Source organism: Canis aureus, chromosome 5 (assembly GCF_053574225.1).
Source record: "Canis aureus isolate CA01 chromosome 5, VMU_Caureus_v.1.0, whole genome shotgun sequence".
In the NCBI taxonomy this organism is placed as follows: domain Eukaryota; kingdom Metazoa; phylum Chordata; class Mammalia; order Carnivora; family Canidae; genus Canis; species Canis aureus.
Window position 1 is genome coordinate 19,703,555 of NC_135615.1, and position 21,768 is coordinate 19,725,322.

Consider the following 21,768-nt stretch of genomic DNA (forward strand, 5'->3'; position numbering starts at 1 on the left):
CCACTTAAAAGCATGTTCACAAGGGCACCTGGCAGGCTCAGTTGGAAAAGTGTGCAACTCTTGATTTGGGGTCATGAACTCAAGCCCCACGTAGAGTGTAGCAATAACTTAAATAAATAAATTTCCAAAAAAAATAGCTTATTCATGATTCCATTGCCCAAAGTTGTGAGAATTTTGAGACAAATTTAATGAGAGGCATAAGCATCTTTTTAAAAAATGTGAAACAGAGAAAGTAAACTCGTATCCACATATTACAACAGTAGGAGCTACTCAAAAGATGCAATAATGGGCTATTTTGGGATAACTGGCTGAGAAGTAAGGTAGGGCCCGAAAGATACAGGGTGAACAAGAAAACCTTTTTTACATTACATCGAAAGCCTGATTAAAATAAAAAATTTCAAAAAAAAAATTTCTATAGTTCTCTTAAAAGACAGGACTTCAAATGTTTATTCTAGGATTTTTTCCCCAAAAAACCTTTATACTATGTAAAGGAATTTAGAGGCAAGCATCCAAGACTCCTTGATTGGTGAGAATTAGGGGTTCCCCTCCATCCTGAAATACCAGGAACTTGAACCAAACAGTCCTAAAAGTTCATATTATTTCTATTCATTTAAGGTTGATCTTAGGGCTAAAATAACGAAAGGAATAATGATATATTCTTAGTGAGCTAACATATTCAAAGAGTTCAAAATTCAGGATGCCTGGGTGCCTCAATGGTTGAGCGGCTGCCTTCGGCTCAGGGCATGATCCTCAGGTCTAGAGATAGAGTCCTGCATTGGGCTCTCTGCGGGGAGCCTGCTTCTCCCTCTGCCTATGTCTCTGTCTCTCTCTCTGCGTCTCTCATAAATAAGTAAATAAAATCTTATAAAAAATTCAAAACTCACTAAGCATCAGATATTTGCTTATACGCATCTTAGGATTCTGAAACCTCTTCACTGAAATAGAAGGAATAAAGTCAGCCTGAAAGTGATTTTAAAACTAATCTCAGCCTGAAATTATCTTCTTCCAAGCCACATGTGAAGTATTTAGGCAATAAACATAATAAGGCTTTCAAAATTACTTGTTTAAAGGGATGGCTTTGTTCATATTTGAGTTTAGCTCTAGATCCACAATCTACCAGCAGACTTCTCTTAGCTGTGGCAATGTCTCAGGCTCAGCTTACTTATCTCTACTTGGTTAGGAATTTTATCCTTGAACTGTAAACACCTCCCCCAAGGCCTTGGTTAGAGGAGGCAAGCTTTCTGTTATTTACTTTCATATTTTTTCCTGTCCCTTTACTTTGAGAATAAGAGTGGGAACTTTGGGGCAGCCCAGGTGGCTCAGTGGTTTAGCGTCGTCTTCAGCCCAGGGCCTGATCCTGGAGACCCGGGATTGAGTCCCACGTCAAGCTCCTTGCATGGTGCCTGCATCTCCCTCTGCCTGTGTCTCTGTTTCTCTCTCTCCTCTCTGTGTATTCTCAGAAATAAATAAATAAAATCTTAAAAAAAAAAAAAAGAGTGGGAACTTTTGTTTTAAACCTGACTGAAGGTTGTGTTTTGCAAATTCACAGGGAATATTTGTCCCAGAAAACTCAATGTAACAGAAGCCATTTATTTTAAGACAGCTTATGTGCCAGAATCAATTCTTTTCTGCCATATAAAATGACCATCCCACTCCTAGATGCACTAATTCTTTGCTCAGCAATTATTTGGCCCCATCTAGTCATGGCTAAGGATTACTCAGGATGGAAAACCTAAAGGTCAAGTGGTTTATGAAAACTTGTAAACAAAATGATCAAGATAAATGTACTGTCAGACTGACCATATGTGTTTCAAAGTGGTGTAGATAGCAAGGATTTGAATTTGTGGAAAAGTTTTTTCCCCCTTTAAAACAGCTTGTGGGTGCTTGGCAAAGCTTTCCAAACTACTTAGCATGGTTAAGAAAGGCAAATCAGGAGTGGATTTTGTTTATCTAGCCTACTGATTTTCATGTATTCATCAGAGAATAAAGGAAAGAAGGTAATCAAATCAGTAGAGTACCTCAGATCAGTAACGTACCAACTGGAGTGTTGAAGCAGATTTGCCTCTGCCTGACTGGTCACTTAGTTCAGAGTTGAGTACAAGATGGTGGGAGTGTCCCCCATGCCCATTAACCAATGATACACCCTGCTGGATGAGGATGGTTTAAAATTAGCACCAAAGCCAGAAGAACACAGGTGCAGCCTGTGTCAATTCCATGGTTCTAGTTAACACTTTGCTTAATGGCCAAAGTGGTGGGTGACACACAGAAAAAGCATTGAGAGAATTCATCGTGATAAATACTTACTAAAATGTCTCACCTTGGAAAAGCACAGGACTGCTCTGAAACATCATTCGTACTCCAAATGACTTCAGAATGAAACTTTAGGTATGTCTAGTTATGATTTTAAAAGACTTGAGTGGTGGTAGTTTTTATATTGTCTTGTATTTACTGAAAAGTTGTATTTACTACAAAATTCAATTCTGAATTCTTTCTGATGGGGATACCAAAAGGGATGATAATTGAAACTATATTATACCCTAGAACTCCTTAATATCTTCAGAAATGCATTCATCAGTTAAAGCACTCGAATCTTCTAAAACATTTGCATTCTTTGATTTTACTCAACATAATGAGTCTTGAAATTCTATGCTTAAAACTTATTAAAAAAAAAAAAAAAACAAACTCATTTTAAGTTCCCTGACAAATTCAAGGACAATCTGAATGAACTCTACATTTTTGGATGGCCAGAATTTATTTCACTCATTTCTATCCTGGTTACCTTTCTAATTATTACACACAGGTTGATATGTTGACTTTGTCATTTAATTTTCCCAGGCTGAGAAAGCTAATCTATTGTGGCAAAGGGGATCTATTATTGTCTTTTGTGCTTATTGAGATTAGAATCTCTTCTGTGGAGGTTAAGTTGTTGAGCGCCCAAGGGTAGGGACAATCAAAGCTACATTCCTAATTTCTGAATTACTATAGCATCCTAGCTTGAGCTCCAGGACAAAGAAAAACCCTGCTTCATTAAAAAGAAAATTTCTATAGCATTTTATTTACTGTGAAAAGTTTCAAATACACAGAAAAGCTGAAAGAGCTGTAATGAGAGCACTCAAATACTCCCAAGATTGTACCATTAACATTTGACTACAACCATTTTACCACCTTTCTTTCATCTATCATCCCTTTGTTCATCCATAAAACCATCTTATTTTTTGATGCATAGAATCTGGATCTTGGATAACATTTAGGAATAATAATAAACAAGTGCTGAATATTTTAAAAGGCTGCTAAAGTTTTCCCTGAGCACACATATTATAAATTACGTGAACAAGGAGAAAGCCAGAAAATAAGTGGAAAACCATGGAGGATATAGAGCCCTAGGACTTTGAAGGAAAAATTGCTATATTTTAGTCTCCTAGAGTTGTTTGCAAGCATTTATCTTTTTAACCAACCCACCAGCTAATCTATTGTCTGATAGGATAATGTGTAAGAGCAAAACAAATCCATTAAAAAACCATACTGCATTTTACGTTTCATCACATACATAGAAATTGATCAAATACAGGCACAATGGATGCAATTATTCAGCTGGAAAAAAAAAAAAGATCTGCCACAAATCCCATTTCTGAGCTCTTTGTTTTTATAATTTTAAATGCTCTTAGGCTAGAAAATGATGGGTAATTTTGTGAGTTTTCAAAGTTTTTGCCTGCATGTTTATATGTTTTTGGGTAGGAAAGACATCCAAAATGCTGATTAGTAGCTAGGCCATTGGGACCCTTCATTCTCAGACATGAAATAGTCTCCTGTTTGTAAACTAGCCACGAAGGTCAAAGAGCAGGTTTTAACAAGTACCTTAACAGGCCAGCAATAGAGGTTTAAAAAATTAATAACCATACTTGTAGGGAAGCTGCCATTAAGAATGATGTGTGTATTCTGGAAATCAGAGTCCCATCCCTTACAGAGAACTTTATGAAGATGTCAACTACTTTTCAACATGGACTTTTTAAATAAAAGATGAATATTAAGAAGCTTTAAAGCACAGAATAATAAAGTTTAAAATATACCTCAGCATTTGGTGATACCAGAAGAATAAAACATTTTTCTATTAAGAAAAAGCCATGGATGCCTCCAATTAATCCTAACAGTTTCCAAATATGGCCTTTGCTTTCATGGAAATGTCCAAACTCTGAGCCTTCCTGCTTATGTAAACCAAGAACCTTAAAAAAAAAAAAAAAAAAGATACACAAAGAAATAACTTTTGATGATTTCAATATTAATTAATAGGAGTAATGAATATATTCACCTTTCCTTCTGGGGAGGACATGACAACTGCTGGAATCATTCAAAGCCAAGTTTGCTTTTAGTTGTACAAATACTGCCACTATATGATTTAATCAGAGTCAAACAAAATGTATATAAGAGAAAAGACAGGAGAACCAAATTTTCATATACTCTCAGTCCTTCCCTCCACCCCAGAGTTTAATCTGTATCTGTTTGCACAGCAAGTCTTTATAACAGATCAACTTATTTTATATCCAGAAGAAATATAAAGATATATTTCATCTGGGGCTTATTCTCCCTATGCCCCATTGTAATTAAACAAAACTTTTTAAAAATGTTCAGATAAGTAAGAAATCTGCCTGAAAGATTTCTTTCATGGAATGTATACTGTGTACCAAGCAATCCTGTCAGCTCTCTGGGAAACAAAAGGATACAAGAAATGCATTAAGAATTTTCCTTTAGTTGACTCATCCCATTGGTTGACCTCATGATTTCTTGTGAGCCAGTAAATCATCATGTATCATATTGCCTCCCCGGGAGAAGGCAGTTTGGGAAACAGCTCAGTGGTTTCTACATTTAGGATGCTACTGACCATCAAAGTAAAAAAAGGAAAAAGCAATCCTATGAGTACATACTGTACACATATGTGTGTTCATAGATGCATATGTATATTTAGGTACATACATGTAGGTGCACATGAGTACGTGAGTGACTGTATATATATATGCAAGAATATATATTGAGTTTCTGAACATAACTCAAAACCAATATATGTTAGTCAACTTTTCCTTTTGGTAAAGACACTAAAAGATACCCATCTAATATTTGTAATTACTGTAATTTCACAAAATAATGGACACAGTAAGTTCATGAAACAAAACAGAAGAAAACCCCACAATCTCAGAATAAAATGTAGACCTTTAAGTTGAGTAAATTTTGCTAGTGAAAAAACGGAAATCATGGCAGTCATGTTTTTCTTGTTTCTGTGCAGTCCTCTGAACACTAACCATGGATCACCGTTGGGAGCCACTGATGTTTCTAGCTTTCCACCACATTTGTACTGCACCTTTCTTTCTTTCCCCAGTAACTTTTGTCCACGTCTCTTCCCTCAAGTAAAGCAGTTGCCTTCCAATTTTCATGAAACCTAACTAATCTTTTAAGCTCCTCTCTGGAACATGTCTCTGCAGAACCAGTTGAGGGCCCCAGCCCCTCCTCCTACCCCCAAGTCCATGCCTGCTGTCTGGAGTTACATGCCCCCCATGGGCAGTGGGGGAAGGCACAGGAAGCCATAAGACCCTTTTGCTGTTTTGCAGGATCCTGGGCAGCGAATAGCTCTGCAACCCCGAAAGGGACCTAGGAAAAGTCTTCGGCCACTGCCTCAAGCCAATAAACCCTGAAATATTTCCAGAAAATTAGATTAAAGGGGAAATTAAAACAAATAATGGTTTGTTTCATTTTCCAATGCTCACTTTGTGATTTTCAGAACATCTAATAATCATTGAGCCCCTGAGCAACAACAGTGACCCGGTAGGAAATTGCCAGAGGCTTGTGGAAATTTTTAACATCTCCAGCTTTGCAAGAGGGGAGATGGGCTCATTTGCCCATCATTAACTATCCCAAGAGATTTCAGAGGGAAGAAATAACCTCATCTAAGAGCCCCTTCTGTCTGAACTCTTGCATCTCAGGTCTTTGTCCTTTCATTTCTGACAAATAAAGAGCCTCAGAAGAATTCAGCAAAGAGCCAGCTTCCTGGTGCTTATGTTTTTCTTAAGGTAAATCTAGATATTATTAGGCTAAAAAAAAAAAAAAAGGAAATTCATTTTGATTGTTCAAATGAAGAGACAATACTGATGGGGCAATGACAGAGGTGTGGGCAACAAGGGTTGGAACAAGGGATAATGAGACACCTGGAAGCTAGCAACCTCAGGAAACCATTTCCACTCTTAGGGCAGAAAGGGCAAAGGTTGGAACTAAAGTCTGTAGCTCAGTGGGAGGTGGAGCTGGGGAGGGGCCTCCCATGGGAGCTGTAGTCTTGTAGGTAATCAGTTGCTTCTAGAGCAAGTGCAGAGCCAGGAGTGTGGGGAAGAAATATCCCTGCCTCTTTCTCTTCCTACCCTGGCTTTTCTGTTGTGACTCCATTGGCTCAATCCAAACAAAATTCAGCTCCCAAGGAAGCTGAGGAGAAGCAGTCTTCTGGGGCAGAAAAAAAGCAGCAGAGAGGGCAGAGAAGGGATCTGATGAGAGTTGGGGACAACTGGAGAAAACTCAGCCCAACATCTTGCAGCCCAATTCATTTTCATTTAACAGATAAGTAGTAAATATTTCCTGAAATTTTGTTAATAGGAATCTGCATCTGCAACCCTTTTTTGGTCTATTTCAAAAATAACAATAACATGTGGTGAACCTAAGGACTGGTTCTCTTTTCCCCTATAAGTGTTTTGGGGAAACAATACTTATTTCCAAGGAAGACGCTGGCCAAGTCACTGTGAAATTTTGCATCAACATCTCCAGTGATAAAATGGAAATGGAAATTAGAAACACACCATTGAAAACAGAAAAGAGTTACCTGAGGGAGAAGGTGGAGCAGAGCATCCCCAGTAAGTGTCCCAACGGCCAGGCCCACAAACAGCTGTAAAATAAGCCTGTAGTTCTCACAGCTGTGGAACAGAATCAGCGTTGTCCCAAGCATGGAGCCCAGTGTGAGCAGAGCCACGGCCACTGTGCTGTAGCCATATTCTAAGCCAAATGGAGATTGCAAAGGAGTCAGTGCTCATCATCTACTACCAGAGCCCCAGCCAGTGAAAATGCCAGAAGAATACATCTTACAGTACAGCTTATAGGGATATGGAGTTGTTCTATGAGTATAAAGGTCTTATTTCTTAAGGAAAAGAATGAAAAGACTTTCGCCATTAATCTTGTCGCTTTGAAGTTACCCCAATGACTCCTTAGTAAAGCAAGCGAGGACCTAGCTTACCTCTCACTACCAAAGAAATTAACTTCTTTCACTATAAACCACAGCAACTGCTGCCATACTCTGGTCAGGATTTCCTTTGAATCCCACTTAAACATTCTAAAGTCAAGGAAGCAGAGTTACAGAGGAAGCATGTAGTTTGGGCCCTAGAAGACTTATGTTTCTGTACAAGGGAAGTACATCCTTCCAAAAGTTCTCAAAATTATTCATAACGTCAAAAGTGTTTATTATCCATGGTGCCTAAAATGACAGATCAAGCACAAACAGAGGGAGCAGGGGAGAGAGAAGAAGGCTTCCTCTTGAGCAGGGAGCCCAACACAGGGGCTTGATCCCAGGACCCTGAGATCATGACCTGAGCCAAAGGCAGATGCTTAACTAAGCCATTCAGGAGCCCCTGGACAGGCTACATTTTAAATTATTGCAATAATTTTTTATAACCTATAAATTTATCTCATGTTTCTAGGCTCCTAAATTTTCAAAAAATATTTAAGAAGTGCAATTTTTAAGATTTTTTTCAAACAAAAGCAAATATGTATGAAGGATGAAGCAGCAAAGAAGGAAAGAGAAAAGATTAAAAGAGACAGAAAAAAATGGCTTTCAGGGTCCAGTTGCCCCTTGAACAATGTTAAACTAGAGGGTTTTTTTTTTTAAGATTTTATTTATTTATTCATGAGAGACACGGGGAGGGGGGAGAGGGGGAGAGAGAGAGAGAGAGAGAGAGGCAAAGACACAGGCAGAGGGAAAAGCAAGCTCCATGCAGGGAGCCCGATGTGGGACTTGATTCTGGGACTCCAGGATCACGCCCTGGGCTGAAGGCGGGCGCTAAACCGCTGAACCACCCAGGGATCCTCCTAGACGGTATGTTATTAAGAAAATCATAAGAGGAGTGCATGGCTGGCTCAGTTGGTTGAGCGTGCAACTCGATCTTAGGGTTATGAGTTCAAGCCCCATGTTGGACATGGAGCCTACTTAAAATAAAAATTAAAAAGAAAAAGAAAAGAAATCATAAGAGAAAATACATTCACAGTATGGTACTGCATATATATTTAAAAATATGCATATAAGTAGACTTGTGCCATTCACACCCATGTTGTTCAAGGGTCAACTGTATAAACAATTGGGGGATAGAGTTTTCCAGGCCGCCATTTTCCTTTGCTTGCAAATATTCAGAGCAAATACTCTGTCTTCTACTTATTTAGAAATTACTTATAAGCCATGGCAAATTGATTTGTAAACAGTGAAGGAAGGTAATTACTAAATTAAACTATCATTTCCTTTAGTGACTGCAGATAATAAGTTAAATCAAATTCAGTTATCATACTAATTAAAGCCCATTATAGATTTTAAGAAACTATCATCTTAAAGTTTGTTGAAATAAAAGGTATTCTATTCTTATTCTTATACTTTTCTGGAAGGTTCATCCTCTACATTATATCATATTAATATTAGCTGGTAACATGGTCTTACGTTTTTAGGAGGACTTCTTTGAATCATACGTTCTAAATTATAAGAGTCTAATATTAAAATAGAGTTGGCAGTGTACTCAAAAGAAGCAAAAAACTTTCAAATTTTAATTTTCCCAAGCTTACCACCACCTCTTCACTTCTAGTGAACCTCTACAAGACAATTGTTCAATGGATATAGAGTTGCAGTTTTGCAAGCTAAATAAAAAAGTTCTAGAAATGTATTGCACAATAAAGTGAAAATACTGCTGAACTATATACTTAAGAATGGCTAAGTTTCATCTCAGTTTCAATTTTTTAGCCACAATTAAAAACTAAAAAAAAAACACCAAAAAACAAATGGTTTGGAACCCTCATATACTCACCTAGAGGTCTTATTTTATTCTGACTTAGTAAAAATATCTGTGTTATAAAAACATCCCAGCTACTTAACCAAGGTTCATATCCCACTCTTCCACAAATAGATTCTATGTGGGAATGTCATTCTTTTCATTGAATACATAAAGACATTTGAAGTTTAACATGAGCACCTGGATTGTCTAATAAAATTCAAAGTTGCCACATTTTTATGATAGCTACAAAAGATCAGAAAATGTTGAGAATTCACAAGGATAAATTAGGGTGTGGCACTTCCCAGGCAAAAGGCAAAGTTTTCAGTCCTTTGATTCTTCTACTCCTCTCCCCTTTGTCCTGAAGGGATCCACGGTGTGGTATTGGAGAGGAAAGGGTACTTCCTAATTTTAGAGCTTAGAAATCTGTTTAGGTCCTCTGTAAATCAGATTTCACCTGTTCTTGTGTGGCAAAGATAGCCTGAAAACCATAAAATCTGCCATTGGTGGCCTCAGATGCTGCTAATTACCCCAGGTCCTCAGAGAGGTGTCATGGCGTCTTGACTGGAGTCAGGCAGCTTGCAGACAGGTTCTATATAAATGTTTCCCATCATTACAATAGTAGGATGGAAAACATTCCCTAATAATTGAATTCCTAGCCATTCTTGAGCAACTCCCTCGAACAGGTCTGAAACCTGTTATACTTGGCCACAATACTCTTTCCTGTAAAGGTTATGCTTATTAGGGGTCAGGTGCCAGCACACCAAACACTGCTCTTCATAACCTCTCTCCTGCCTCTGTCTTCATCTCACATTTTCTATAGTTAAGCCTTTCCCTTAAGTTACAAATGCAACATTTTTAATTGAGCACAGCAATGTTTTGGGGGGTTCTATAGTACGTGTGATTTCTCTGAATTTTTCTCAGGAAAACCATTCTCCAGAAGGGTCTAGACATCCATTAGAAAGATAAACATTTTTCACCAATTTCCAGTTCATAAAGCTATTCTGCAGCAGTCCGTATGTAGCAGATACCGCAGCAAGTGATGGCCATGTAAATATCCTCATGGAGGCTCCTAGATACCATGGTCTGTCCCCCTTACCCATTTCTGAGCCATCGCTGACCACCAGGTGCTGAATTATTTAATTATTCAGTTTTAATGAAGCTCTTTTCCTTTCAGTGAATGTGGAGTCTTAGATATTTAGGTCTGGCAGGTTTTTGTTCATATAAAATCTTCAAATGAACCACTTGATGCTGCAGAATTCACTGTGTGTTAGAAGTGCATAGCTGGACAGTTCTTCCCTGATGGGCATTGCAAGACTATCTCAAAGAGAAAGAAAAATGTTCTGAAAAAGCATTCATAGGCTCTCAGATCGCTGGTAATATTTTAAAGGGTGCGGGTGTTAACTGTCACATTTTTGCTATCCATCATGGATGTTCTTAGGCCGCATTTTCTCTTTTAAAGTGCTTTAAGTTACAGAACATATTTTTTATACACATTATCCCATTTGAAACTGAGAGCTACCCTGTGAGGCCTTTCAGCAGAGCTCACCTACTACAGTGATTCAGTGGGGTAAGGTGAATGCAAATATCTTTTCTTCGCTTCCTGGGGATTCCAGCCAGGTCTGGGAGCCTGGCACCTCCCTCTATGGTCACTTCCACCCCAGAGAGCTCTTTGGTTTACCACAGCATGTCTTCGTTTTTTATGTGTGTCATGATGTGTGAAAGGATAGTAAGGAGGTATCACTGCTGTCCCACCCTGCAGAAAAAAGACAGGCCCAGGGAAATAGAGATGGCTTAAGATCCCAGAGTCGGCTGGGGATAGAAGGCACGACTCAACTTTGAATTTCTGATCCTATCACTAATGGTCTTTCTCTTATGCCATGTCAGTTCTTAACTAGGAACTTTGACGTTGATCCATGACTGAGTCATACATAGAGGACAAAATCAGTTTGTGTAACTTATATACACGATAGAAAATATTCAATGAATGGTATTGTAGCATAATGGCTGACAACGAGGACTCTGGGACCAGCTTCCTGGGGTTTAAATCCCAACTTTGTCACTTATCAGCTGTGTGTCCTTGGGCAAGTCACTTAACTTCTATGTGCCTGTTTTTTTTTTTTAATTTTTATTTATTTATGATAGTCACAGAGAGAGAAAGAGAGAGAGGCAGAGACATAGGCAGAGGGAGAAGCGGGCTCCATGCACCAGAAGCCCGATGTGGGATTCGATCCCAGGTCTCCAGGATCGCGCCCTGGGCCAAAGGCAGGCGCCAAACCACTGCGCCACCCAGGGATCCCCTATGTGCCTGTTTTTGATCTACAAAATAGATACTATTATTATCTAGCTCAGGGTTCTTGTGAGGATTGAATAGTTGAGGAATGTAAAATGCTTAGAACAGTGTTTGATATATAAGTATCCTGTGGTCAGTGTCATTATTATATTACATGCACTAACTTTCTTGGGGAAGAACCACAACTTACTCTCCAGAGTGGTCGGTGGCAGCTTTGCTTGCTGGTCCTTAGGCAGCTGGCAAGAGCAGCTGAGCAATTGCTGGATAATTCCTGGACTCATTCGCTTAAAGTCCTCCTTGGAAATGGGTGAAAGGCTGTTCTGTAGAAATATCTCCACCAGTTGCCCTGCAGAGAAGCAAGACTATGGGGAAAACATCATTGTTACTAATCTCAGCAAACAAACTTCCCATCAATTGCCATTCCTGAGAAGTCAGAACTAAACAGAATGGCTAAAAAGGACACAAGAAGCCATTGCTACATTTTCCCCTTGCAATCTTTTGTGTATATATAATTTCCCAAGATTATTTTAAACCTCTAATCAAAGTCAGCTGTATCTCACTTTCATTTTGAGTATTATGTAGTATGAGTTTTGCACCCTTTTATCTTTTCTGAAAACATGCACTGTATTTTACAATGTGTTGAATGGTTTTCTAACCAGCAGTTTAAGGAAGCTTTGATACTTTTTTTTGCTCTTCAGTGGGGATGGCTTTGTATCAACAAAGTCAAGATTTTATATGATAAACAGGAGCTCTGAGGTAATGAGATCATTGCCTTTAATATTCTCTGATTTAATAAGCCTATGTAGGCAACACATATTTTCAAAAGCAATAAAAGTAAAGTAAATATTTTAAAAAGTGAATGCTGTGTCAACCAGTGTGTGTGTAAACACTAAATAATATGGATATCTTTGTAACTGACCTCCCATCTCCACAAAAATAATTGAAATAGTTATTATTTTCTACCGCTGCTTATCTAAATCTTTGCAGTTTTTCTACGTTGCATAGACATCTTTATAAGAGATAAGGATTATAGATAAACAACAAATGCACTAGGTCTCTCAAATTTGCTACGAGGAATCTGTGTATCTCAGAAGTGTTTGGGGCTGATTTTGTGTATCAAAAATTACATTTAAGAGTTTTAATGTGTCTATAGTTCCACCAGCACAAATGGCGGCTTCTACTGAAATCAGAGCCTTGCACAATGTCTTTTTGAGCTTTAGTCACAAATCTATGAGGTATTTGAAGAAAATCATTTACGAGGCTCGTGTGATTTGCTCTGCTGCAGAATGCAGGGATTTTTAACAAAGGCACATCACTGATCAGAAAACGACGACATATTTGCTGGGCTGTCCCGTGTAATTTTTGTGGGGCTGAATCCATGAATAAAAAATGTCTTATCTTGATTAGAAAATGTTTGACTGTAGGGAAGGGAACCAACTCGAACCAGAGAGAACCAAGAAGAGATTGCACTAGAAGGCACTAAGGATTTCTGAGATTGAAAAGCTAGCCACCCTTCAGGAGGAACTCAACTTGAAGCTAGAAAACCAGAACCAAGGATGTTTCTGTCTCTCTCTTTTTGGGGCCAAGTATTTTCTCCTTTCTGTTTCCCTCTGAATATATCTATTTCCTTTCGTGGTCTAGTGTTCTCTCCCTTAGTAAACACATGGCCATACAAGCCCCAACTCTGAAGTGACCTCTCAGCCCACAAACCCAAGACTGAGTTGAGTCTGCAAGTCCCGACAGAGATCTGATTGCTTCAGCAAAGCCACAGATGGGCTCTCTTGGGTCAGACGTCCCTCTGGTTCAATCAGTTTTGCCGGCGAGATGGGAGGTGGGATCATACTGTTCAGACATGGTTGCCAGCCTCACGCCTGTGGGTGAGGAAGGCATTTCTCAGAAAAGGACTTGGCAAAACTCCAAAAGATTTCTACTACAAAAAGCAAGAACAGAAAGCTAAACTTGGGTGGGTTTTTTTTTTTCCCTTTGTCAAAAAAATTTGTGCCAAAGACAATATTCTCTTTTGCACCGTTTGTTACTAATGGAATAGAATTACTTCATCATTAAAAATACTGACCACAAAGGGAAACTGGCAATAAACTTTTGATGATGAGTCCTTTGCAATATTCTCATTGAAAAGTACCTGACTGGTAGGTAAAGTAGTGAGGAGACAAACATGAACGGAGTGCCATGCATCTCTTTCCCCAGGTCACTGTCAAGAAATTGAATAGTTCTGGTCTTAGACTACCTTCTCCTAGAGTAAGGATATTCTATTATAAGCTTCTGTGCCCTTGATCTTTATTTGCTGTTCCTGGGCTTTTTAGGTCATTTGTTTGTTTTATATTTCTTCTGAAATCACTAACATACAAATGTCCTTGATGGTGACTCATTATATTCTATGAATTTGAAACCCAAACTATTTTTAATAAAGAATAAAATAGAATGAAAATTTGGATTATCCAGCCAATAACCTTTAACATATCTTTATTCCTTTATATAAAGCTTCAATATATGTATATCCTTATTTTGATGTCATCAGACTTCTTTTTTTAAATTTTTTAAATTTTTTTAAAAGATTTTATTTATTTATTCATGAGAGACACTGAGAGAGAGAGAGAGAGAGGCAGAGACACAGGCAGAAGGAGAAACAGGCTCCATGCAGGAAGTCTGATGTGGGACTCGATCCCAGGTCTCCAGGATCACACCCTGGGCTGAAGGTGGCGCTAAACCCTGAGCCACCTGGGCTGCCCTGTCACCAGACTTCTATGGTAACCTTACAAAGATATTCTAAAGCAGGAGTTCATAAACTTTAGTTTTGAGAATCACTTGAAGGGCTTGTTAAAAAGAGAGTTCTGGGTTATACTCTCAGAGTTTGATTCAGCAAATGCTGGGATGGGACCTGAGAATCTGCATTTCTAAGAAGTTCTCAGGTACACTTTGAGACTACTAGTCCAAATGACATAGGCAGGATCCTCAGATCTGGTCTATCTTAGGGTCCTACTGAGAAGCACAAGGAAAGTGACATGCAGTGTTAGCACAGGAAATGACTACTACTGTTCTTAGAAGTCACATGCTTTAAGTAGGTAGTTCCTAAATTTTAAGAAACAATTTTCATTCTTTATGAAGATAAGGTCTCATTAAGCAAATTTGCTTCCTTCCTAAGAGTCAGCCCTGTGGAAGCATCAAAGAAGACTTGGCAAACAAAGATTAACAGAGACATCACCTCTCTTCACTATGAGTTGAATACAATAAGCATGAGTTTGAAAGAATCAAATTTAATAAATGTCTTTATATCTTAGATATATACATATATATCTTGTATATATATCTTATATGTAGAAGTAACAGAAATTGACCTTTAAAAATATTAAATATTCTAGTTAATCACCTGTTTTTGTCTAAAAAATAAAACAAGTGAACAAACAACAGAAAAGAGAAACAGACTCAGAAATATGGAGACCCAACTGGTGGCTGCACTAGTTGGGGGGGGTTATGGGGGTTGGGAAAATAGATGAAGGGGATTAAGAGATACAAACTTCTGGGGTTGGGGAGGGAATATATGATACTGCTTGATCATGTCTTCATAACTCACAGCAATAATATTCTGCATTATTAGGCATCTGTAAGGGATTTTGCTCTTCTAAGGTACAGACTGTACCTTGCTCATCTAAGATACAAATAACAAAAATAGTTTTATTTAAATCAACATTTCCCAAGCAATAGCACAGTTGTTAAGACCACAGAATATGTTATCAGACAACCTTTGTGTATATCCTCAGCTTCTGTCAACTGAAGCAATTATTTATTAGCTCCATGCCTCAATTTCCTCATCTGTAGTATGGAATAATATACACTAACCTCATATAGTTGTTATAATAATAAAATAATTATAATAACAATGCCCATGAAATAGTGCTATGCTATGTCTAAGGCATAGGGCATACTCAATAAACATAAGCCATACTCATGGAACATCAATTTCTCAGGATTTTAAATGATTAGGGCAGGGAAGAATTCTACAGTCAAAGTTTGAGAAACACTGGATTCAGTGAGATTAAAGAAGTTTATTTGCTAAAGGACCTCCCCAAATAACTTAATATGCTACAGTGCAATATGCATTTCTAGTATTTTCTAAACCAATTTGACCACAGAACCCCTTTTCAAGGAGCATTAATATATCCCAGTGAATGTACTTTGGAGCATAACTTTAGGAAATATGGATATAAATATGTTTATAAGTTCATATATCACCTTTTCTCTTTTTTTAAAATTTTTTTTTATTTTTATTTTTATTTTTATTTTTTTTATATATCACCTTTTCTCAAAAAACTTCTCAGTGCTACCTACTATACAAATATTTCTCTGTTGCTCACAGCTCTAAGTAATCTCTTCATAATCTATCCTGCATTTTTTTTAAAAGATTTTATTTATGTATTCATGAGAGACACAGAGAGAGAGGCAGGGATATAGGCAGAGGGAGAAGCAGGCTCCATACAGGAAGCCTAATTTGGGACTTGATCCCAGGACCCTGGGATCACGGCCTGGGCCGAAGGCAGACTCTCAACCACTGAGCCACCCAGGCGTCCCCTAACCTGCATTTAATGCATTCATTCATCATTGTAAATATATATGAAAAATTATATCCTCCTACTATCCGGCAAGCTCCAAAGGAGTTGTGCCTATTTTTGTTCAGCACTGTATCCCTAATGCCCATGATGGTGACTGGTAGGTAGTAAATACTCAGTATGTTTGCTGAATTAATTATTTATGCATTCAATACAGACACAAGGGAGGAAAGAGTATATTTATATTTATATTTACATTTATTTATATTTATACCTATATATACTCTATGTTTTTCCTACATATCTTGGCCTCATGTTTATGCATACAGAGATCTATTTATAGAAGGAAAAATCCATGACCACTCTAGAAATAGAGTATTTTTACATTTAAGAAAATACACATTATCCTTTAAATTTTCCACAAGTCTTATAGAACTTTTACAACATTGACAGTAGCAACTTGTGATATAAGAATAATGACCATACCTCATCCCAGGAAATGGAACCATCATGTGACTCTTGGTCCATCGATACAGATAGATTAGAGCCCCAATCATAGATTGTTAGGTTGTTTTGTTTCCTTTGAAGTTGATGAATTTTATCTTTTCTGATACAGGTACTTTTGGTCCAGAGAGTATTGAGGAGTTGCTCTAGTTCTAGAAATTTCATACAAAATCTGGTGTCACATAGAATAAAGACAGGTGAATCTTAGGATAATCATAATTTCTTATGGCCACAGCATAGATATTTTGCTAAATAGATTTGGTTCTGATGAAAAGTCAAGATGTTACTCAGAATAATACTAAAAGAACACTTAAACTTCATGGGAATATTGATTCCTTTGCACAATTTTAAGCTTTGGGGCTAAATCAGCCTTACAAAGATAATCCCACCATTTTTATCTCGTAGGGATGATACAATGGTCAATTCCTGTAAAAAATAACTTCTCTTAAATCAACTACTTCTTTTTTTGAATGTTCCCTATAAAACTGCAAACAAAAGATAGGACTGGTCTAATCCTTAAGAAGTTTATTTCCTTGAGGTACTACATACATCCTTAGTAGATTAACTACAACTTTAATTTGATTAAGTCAATAAAATGATTTTCCTTTTAAGGATTTATTTATGCAGAAACAAGAAAGGAAATGAAAGGGATCTCAGGTTGTAGAGATAAGCCGACTTTGTTTTCTAGTGATACTGCGGTATGGCTGCCAGTTTATAGATTACAGTTTAGTTTCCCTTAGTAGAGCTCTAGGCTTTTATTTTTTTATTTTTTTATTTTTTATTTTTTTGAGCTCTAGGCTTTTAAAAATTGATCACAGAGAATAATTAAATATAATGGTGAATTTCTTTGGGTTTATCCATCATCTTGCTTATGAATACAATGTCCTTGAATTTTCCTGAATGTTATCCTCAGTGACAGGAAAAATTAGAAACTAGTTACTACAATATACTTTTTTAAAATTTATTTATTCATGAGACACACAGAGAGAGAGGCAGAGACACAGGCAGAGGGAGAAGCAGGCTCCATGTGGGGAGCCCAACGTGGGACTCGATCCTGGGACTCCAGGAAAACGCCCTGAGCCAAAGGTAGGCGCTCAACCACAGAGCCACCCAGGCATCCCCAATATTTTATTTTAAATGACTGGCTTTCAGTGAAAAAAAATTATAAGACTTGCAAAAAAATGGGAAAATACGACCCAGAATTAGGGAGGAAAGCAGTTAATTAAGTAGGCCTGTAAGTATTCCCAGGTGTTGGATTTAACAGAAAAAGACTTCAAAGCAGCTATTATAAGTGGGTTTAAGGAACTAAAGGAGAGCATATTTAAAAAATTAAAGTGGGACAACAAGTCAACAAATAGAATAAATAAGAAATTCAAAATTACATAAAAGTCCAAATGGAAATTCTGGTGTTGAATACAGTAAGTGAAATGAAAAAAATCGCTAGAGAAGCTCAACAGCATATGTGAAATGGTAAAAGGAGGAGTTACTGAAGATGAAGATAGATTAATATAAATAATCCAGTCTGAAAAGTGAGGGAGGGAGGAAAAGATTTTTAAAAAGAACAAGTTCAGAGACCATAGACAACAGCAAGTATACCAAGCTATATACAATGGCAATCAGAGAAGAGAAAGTTGTAGAAAAAATATTGGAAGAAATAATGTCAAAAACTATCTAAATTTATGTAAAAACCTTAATCTAAGGCTTAAGAAGTCCATCAGACATCAAGAAGGTTAAATATAAAAAGATCCACACCTAGACCTATTGAGGCCAAATTGATGAAAGTCAAAGAAAAAGATAAATCTTAACAGCAGCAACAGAAGAATGATTCATCACATAAAAGGAACCATCAATACAATCAGTAGCTTACTTCCCATCTGAACAATGGAGGCCAGAAAGTAGTGGAATCACATACTCAAAGTGCAAATAGAAAAGACTGTCAATCAAGATTTTTTATCTTGTAAAACAGTTCTTCAGAAATGATGGTGAAATAAAATAATTCCCAGATAAAAAATAAATGAGAGGTTCATTGAGAGAAGACTTGCCTCATAAGAAATACTAAATGAGGGGATCCCTGGTGGCTCAACGGTTTAGTGCCTGCCTTTGGCCCAGGGCGTGATCCTGGAGTCCCGAGATCAAGTCCCACATCAGGCTCCCTGCATGGAGCCTACTTCTCCCTCTGCCTGTGTCTCTGCCTCTCTCTCTGTATCTCTCATGAATAAATAAATAAAATCTTAAAAAAAAAAAAAAGAAATACTCAATGAAGTTCTTCAGGCTGAAAAGGAATGATTTAAATGATAGATTGAATCTATAGGGAGAAATGAAGAGCACTAAAAATATAAGTATAAAGTATAAGGCTAATATAAAAGACAAATTTATATTTTTCTCATTTATTCTAAACTCAGGAAACACTACAGGCTTTTCTTTCAAATTCAGAAACATGATAATAATGCAGACTACCCACAGTTTTATTTACTATTTATCCTTAGTACTATTTAAATAAGAAAGCAAGCAGAGACTTAATTAAGACTTAAGAATTGGAAAGCAAGAGGCAAAACCCTAAAAAATGTAAAAATAAAAGATTTAATGGAGGTTATAAAATTAGTCTATGAAAATCAGAATCCTTGATATATACAAACAAATACCAGTTAGAAGATATAATGAAAGAAAGGACACCATTTAAAAAAACCAAGAAAAACGTTAAAAGCATAAGTATAAATGTAGCAGGAAATGTCTAAAACCTATGAGAGTAAAAACTCCACAAAAACACACATGTAGACAAGAACAATGGAGACATCCTATATTCGTGGATATAAGGATGCAATATTACAATGCTTTTTTTCCAGAGTTTGACATTTTGATGATGTTTGTTAGGAAGGAAAAATAAGCCGGGAATATGCTGAAAAGAAGAGCAATGAAGAAGGCTAGCTCTATCAGACAGTAAAATATACTATTAAGCCACTATAAGTAAAACTGTATGGTATTGGCACATAAATATGACAAGCTGGACAGTAGAATAGGAAACAGAAATAGATATAATTGCATTTATCAATATATTATATAGAAGTGGTATCTCAAATCAGTGGAGGAAATAATTTCCACTGCTTTTAAAATAATAAGTATAAAAAAGTGAATAGTCATATAGAAAAAAAGTGAACAGTCATATAGAAAAAAATAAACTGGATTTATTCTTCACAACATATACCAGAATTAATCCAAAATGAATGAGAAATGAAAACATACAAATATTAGAAGAAAACATAGGTGACTTCGTCTAAAACTTAGGAATGTGGAAGACTTTCTTAACTATAAGTCAAAATCAGAAAGCACTAAAAGAAAAGTCTGACTGGGATGCTTGGGTGGCTCAACAGTTGAGCATCTGCCTTCAGCTCAGGGCGTGATCCTGGAGTCCTGGGATCAAGTCCCGCATTAGGCTCTCTGCAGGGAAGCCTCTGCCTAAGACTCTGTCTCTCTCTCTCTGTGTGTCTCTCATGAATGAATGAATAAATGAATGAATAAATAAATCTATCTTTTTAAAAAAGTCTTTAATTTGTTTATATAAAGATTAAAAAGGGCACCTTTGGTTGGCTGAACGTCCAACTCCTGATTTCAGCTTAGGTCATGATCTCAGGGTCCTGAGATCAGGCCCTGTATCTGGCTCCATGCCCAGTAGGGAGTCTGCTTCAGATTCTCTCTCCCTCTGCATCTCCCCACTGAAGTGCACATGCACATGCACTCATGCTCTCAAATAAATAAATCTTTAAAAATAAAAACAAAATTACAGAAAAACTGATTCCAAGTCTAGACAGGAAATGTACAAGGTAAACCTGAAATATATCATAGTAGAAAACAAGGAAGATAGAAAATGTCCTAAGAGTTTTGTCAGAAGGACTTAGAAGTCAACTTGAATATGATTCTACTGGGCAAAGAGAAAACAATATGAACACTAATTAGGATAATAATGACAACAGATTGAGAGATATGAAATCACGATGATATAAAATGTTCATGGTTCTCCTTTGAAGGATGTGAGGAAATGTTATTGTTTTGAAAAGCGGTAAAGTAAAGAATCAAGAATTTATTCTTACTTTAAGAAGTTCGATAAAATGAAATTGTGATGAGGGGAGGCTTTCCATTACAGAATTATTACGCTAATAAATGAAGAATAAATGAGTAAATTAGAAGAATATTATTTCATTAGCTATAAATAATCAATCTAGTCAATTATCATCAATACCTTATGACTTCCCAAAAAGAGAGAGACAACTAGATGTTATGTACCTTCTGGTAGAAGGTACTGACTATAAGACAGTATCCCCCAAATAAATAAGCCACCTAATCAAACCTCTGTAACCAATTACCTGAAACACAGTACAAAGAAATACATATTAGATGACTAGAAATGTCGTCATCAGAATCCAGACACAATAAACAATCCTCCTTTTCTTCCAATAAAATATTTGCAACAAAATACAGAAGGTGGAGTCAGGAGAGAGGCATGTTATCTATAAAGAAAACTGAAGAGATACACCAACAATTCACATTTCGTGAACCTTATTTAGATTTGATTTGATTTTAAAAAATACTTTTTAAAAATCAGAAAACTGCACATTAATGAACTTTTTTGTGGTACTAAGGAATCAGTATTAATTTTTTAGTTATGATATTGGTGATAATGTGCTTTTAAAAACTCTTCTCTATTAGAGATTCATACAGAAACATTTAATATTTGCTTCAAAATAATCAAGTGATGGGAAAGGGTAGAGGCAAATATAAGACAAGATTATCCAATTGTTGAGATTTAGATCTCGTGTTCATGAGGGTTAACTATATTACTGTTGCTGCTTTTGTTTATATTTTTATTGTATGTCACTTTTGTTTTATTATACAGAATCTTTATAATAAAAATATTTTTAAAAAAACACTTAAAAGTGACTTCTGGGGAAGACAACAGAGTAGGAGGACCCTAAATTCACCTTGTCCCATGGATACAACTGGATAACACAGCAGTGTAAATAACCTAGAAAATGACCTGAAGACTAGAAGAACTGACCACAGCTAAATGTAGAGAAAGGGGCCACTTTGAAGAGGGTAGGAAGGGTGGAGACACGGTGAGGAGCTAAACAGATTGCAGGGCCGTCTGCAGGAGGGAGGGATCAGCAGGAGAGGAGAGATTCTCTCACCAAGAAGCCCACTCAGGGAAGACAAATACCTATAATATTCAGCTTTGAAAACCAGAGGGATCAGATTTCACAAGTTCTTCTTTTTTTTTTTTTTAATTTTTTATGATAGTCACACACAGAGAGAGAGAGAGAGAGGCAGAGACACAGGCAGAGGGAGAAGCAGGCTCCATGCAGGGAGCCCG

The 21,768-nt window shown here is 37.0% G+C and overlaps 1 protein-coding gene across 3 annotated transcripts in view; it reads right to left on the minus strand.

The window, feature by feature from the left end:
* The window catches only part of SLC39A12 (solute carrier family 39 member 12), a 73,417-nt gene that overhangs the window by 35,294 nt on the left and 16,355 nt on the right, over positions 1-21,768 (minus strand). The window contains exons 5-9 of one of the 3 annotated variants that reach the window (XM_077897037.1): positions 16,389-16,558; positions 11,531-11,702; positions 6,851-7,020; positions 4,068-4,220; positions 2,037-2,147 (exon numbers count right to left, since the gene is read on the minus strand). In XM_077897037.1, coding sequence (XP_077753163.1) covers positions 2,037-2,147; positions 4,068-4,220; positions 6,851-7,020; positions 11,531-11,702; positions 16,389-16,558 — 776 coding nt within the window. The remainder of the gene's footprint in view (positions 1-2,036; positions 2,148-4,067; positions 4,221-6,850; positions 7,021-11,530; positions 11,703-16,388; positions 16,559-21,768) is intronic. The other 2 variants (XM_077897038.1, XM_077897039.1) reach the window with 2 other exon arrangements.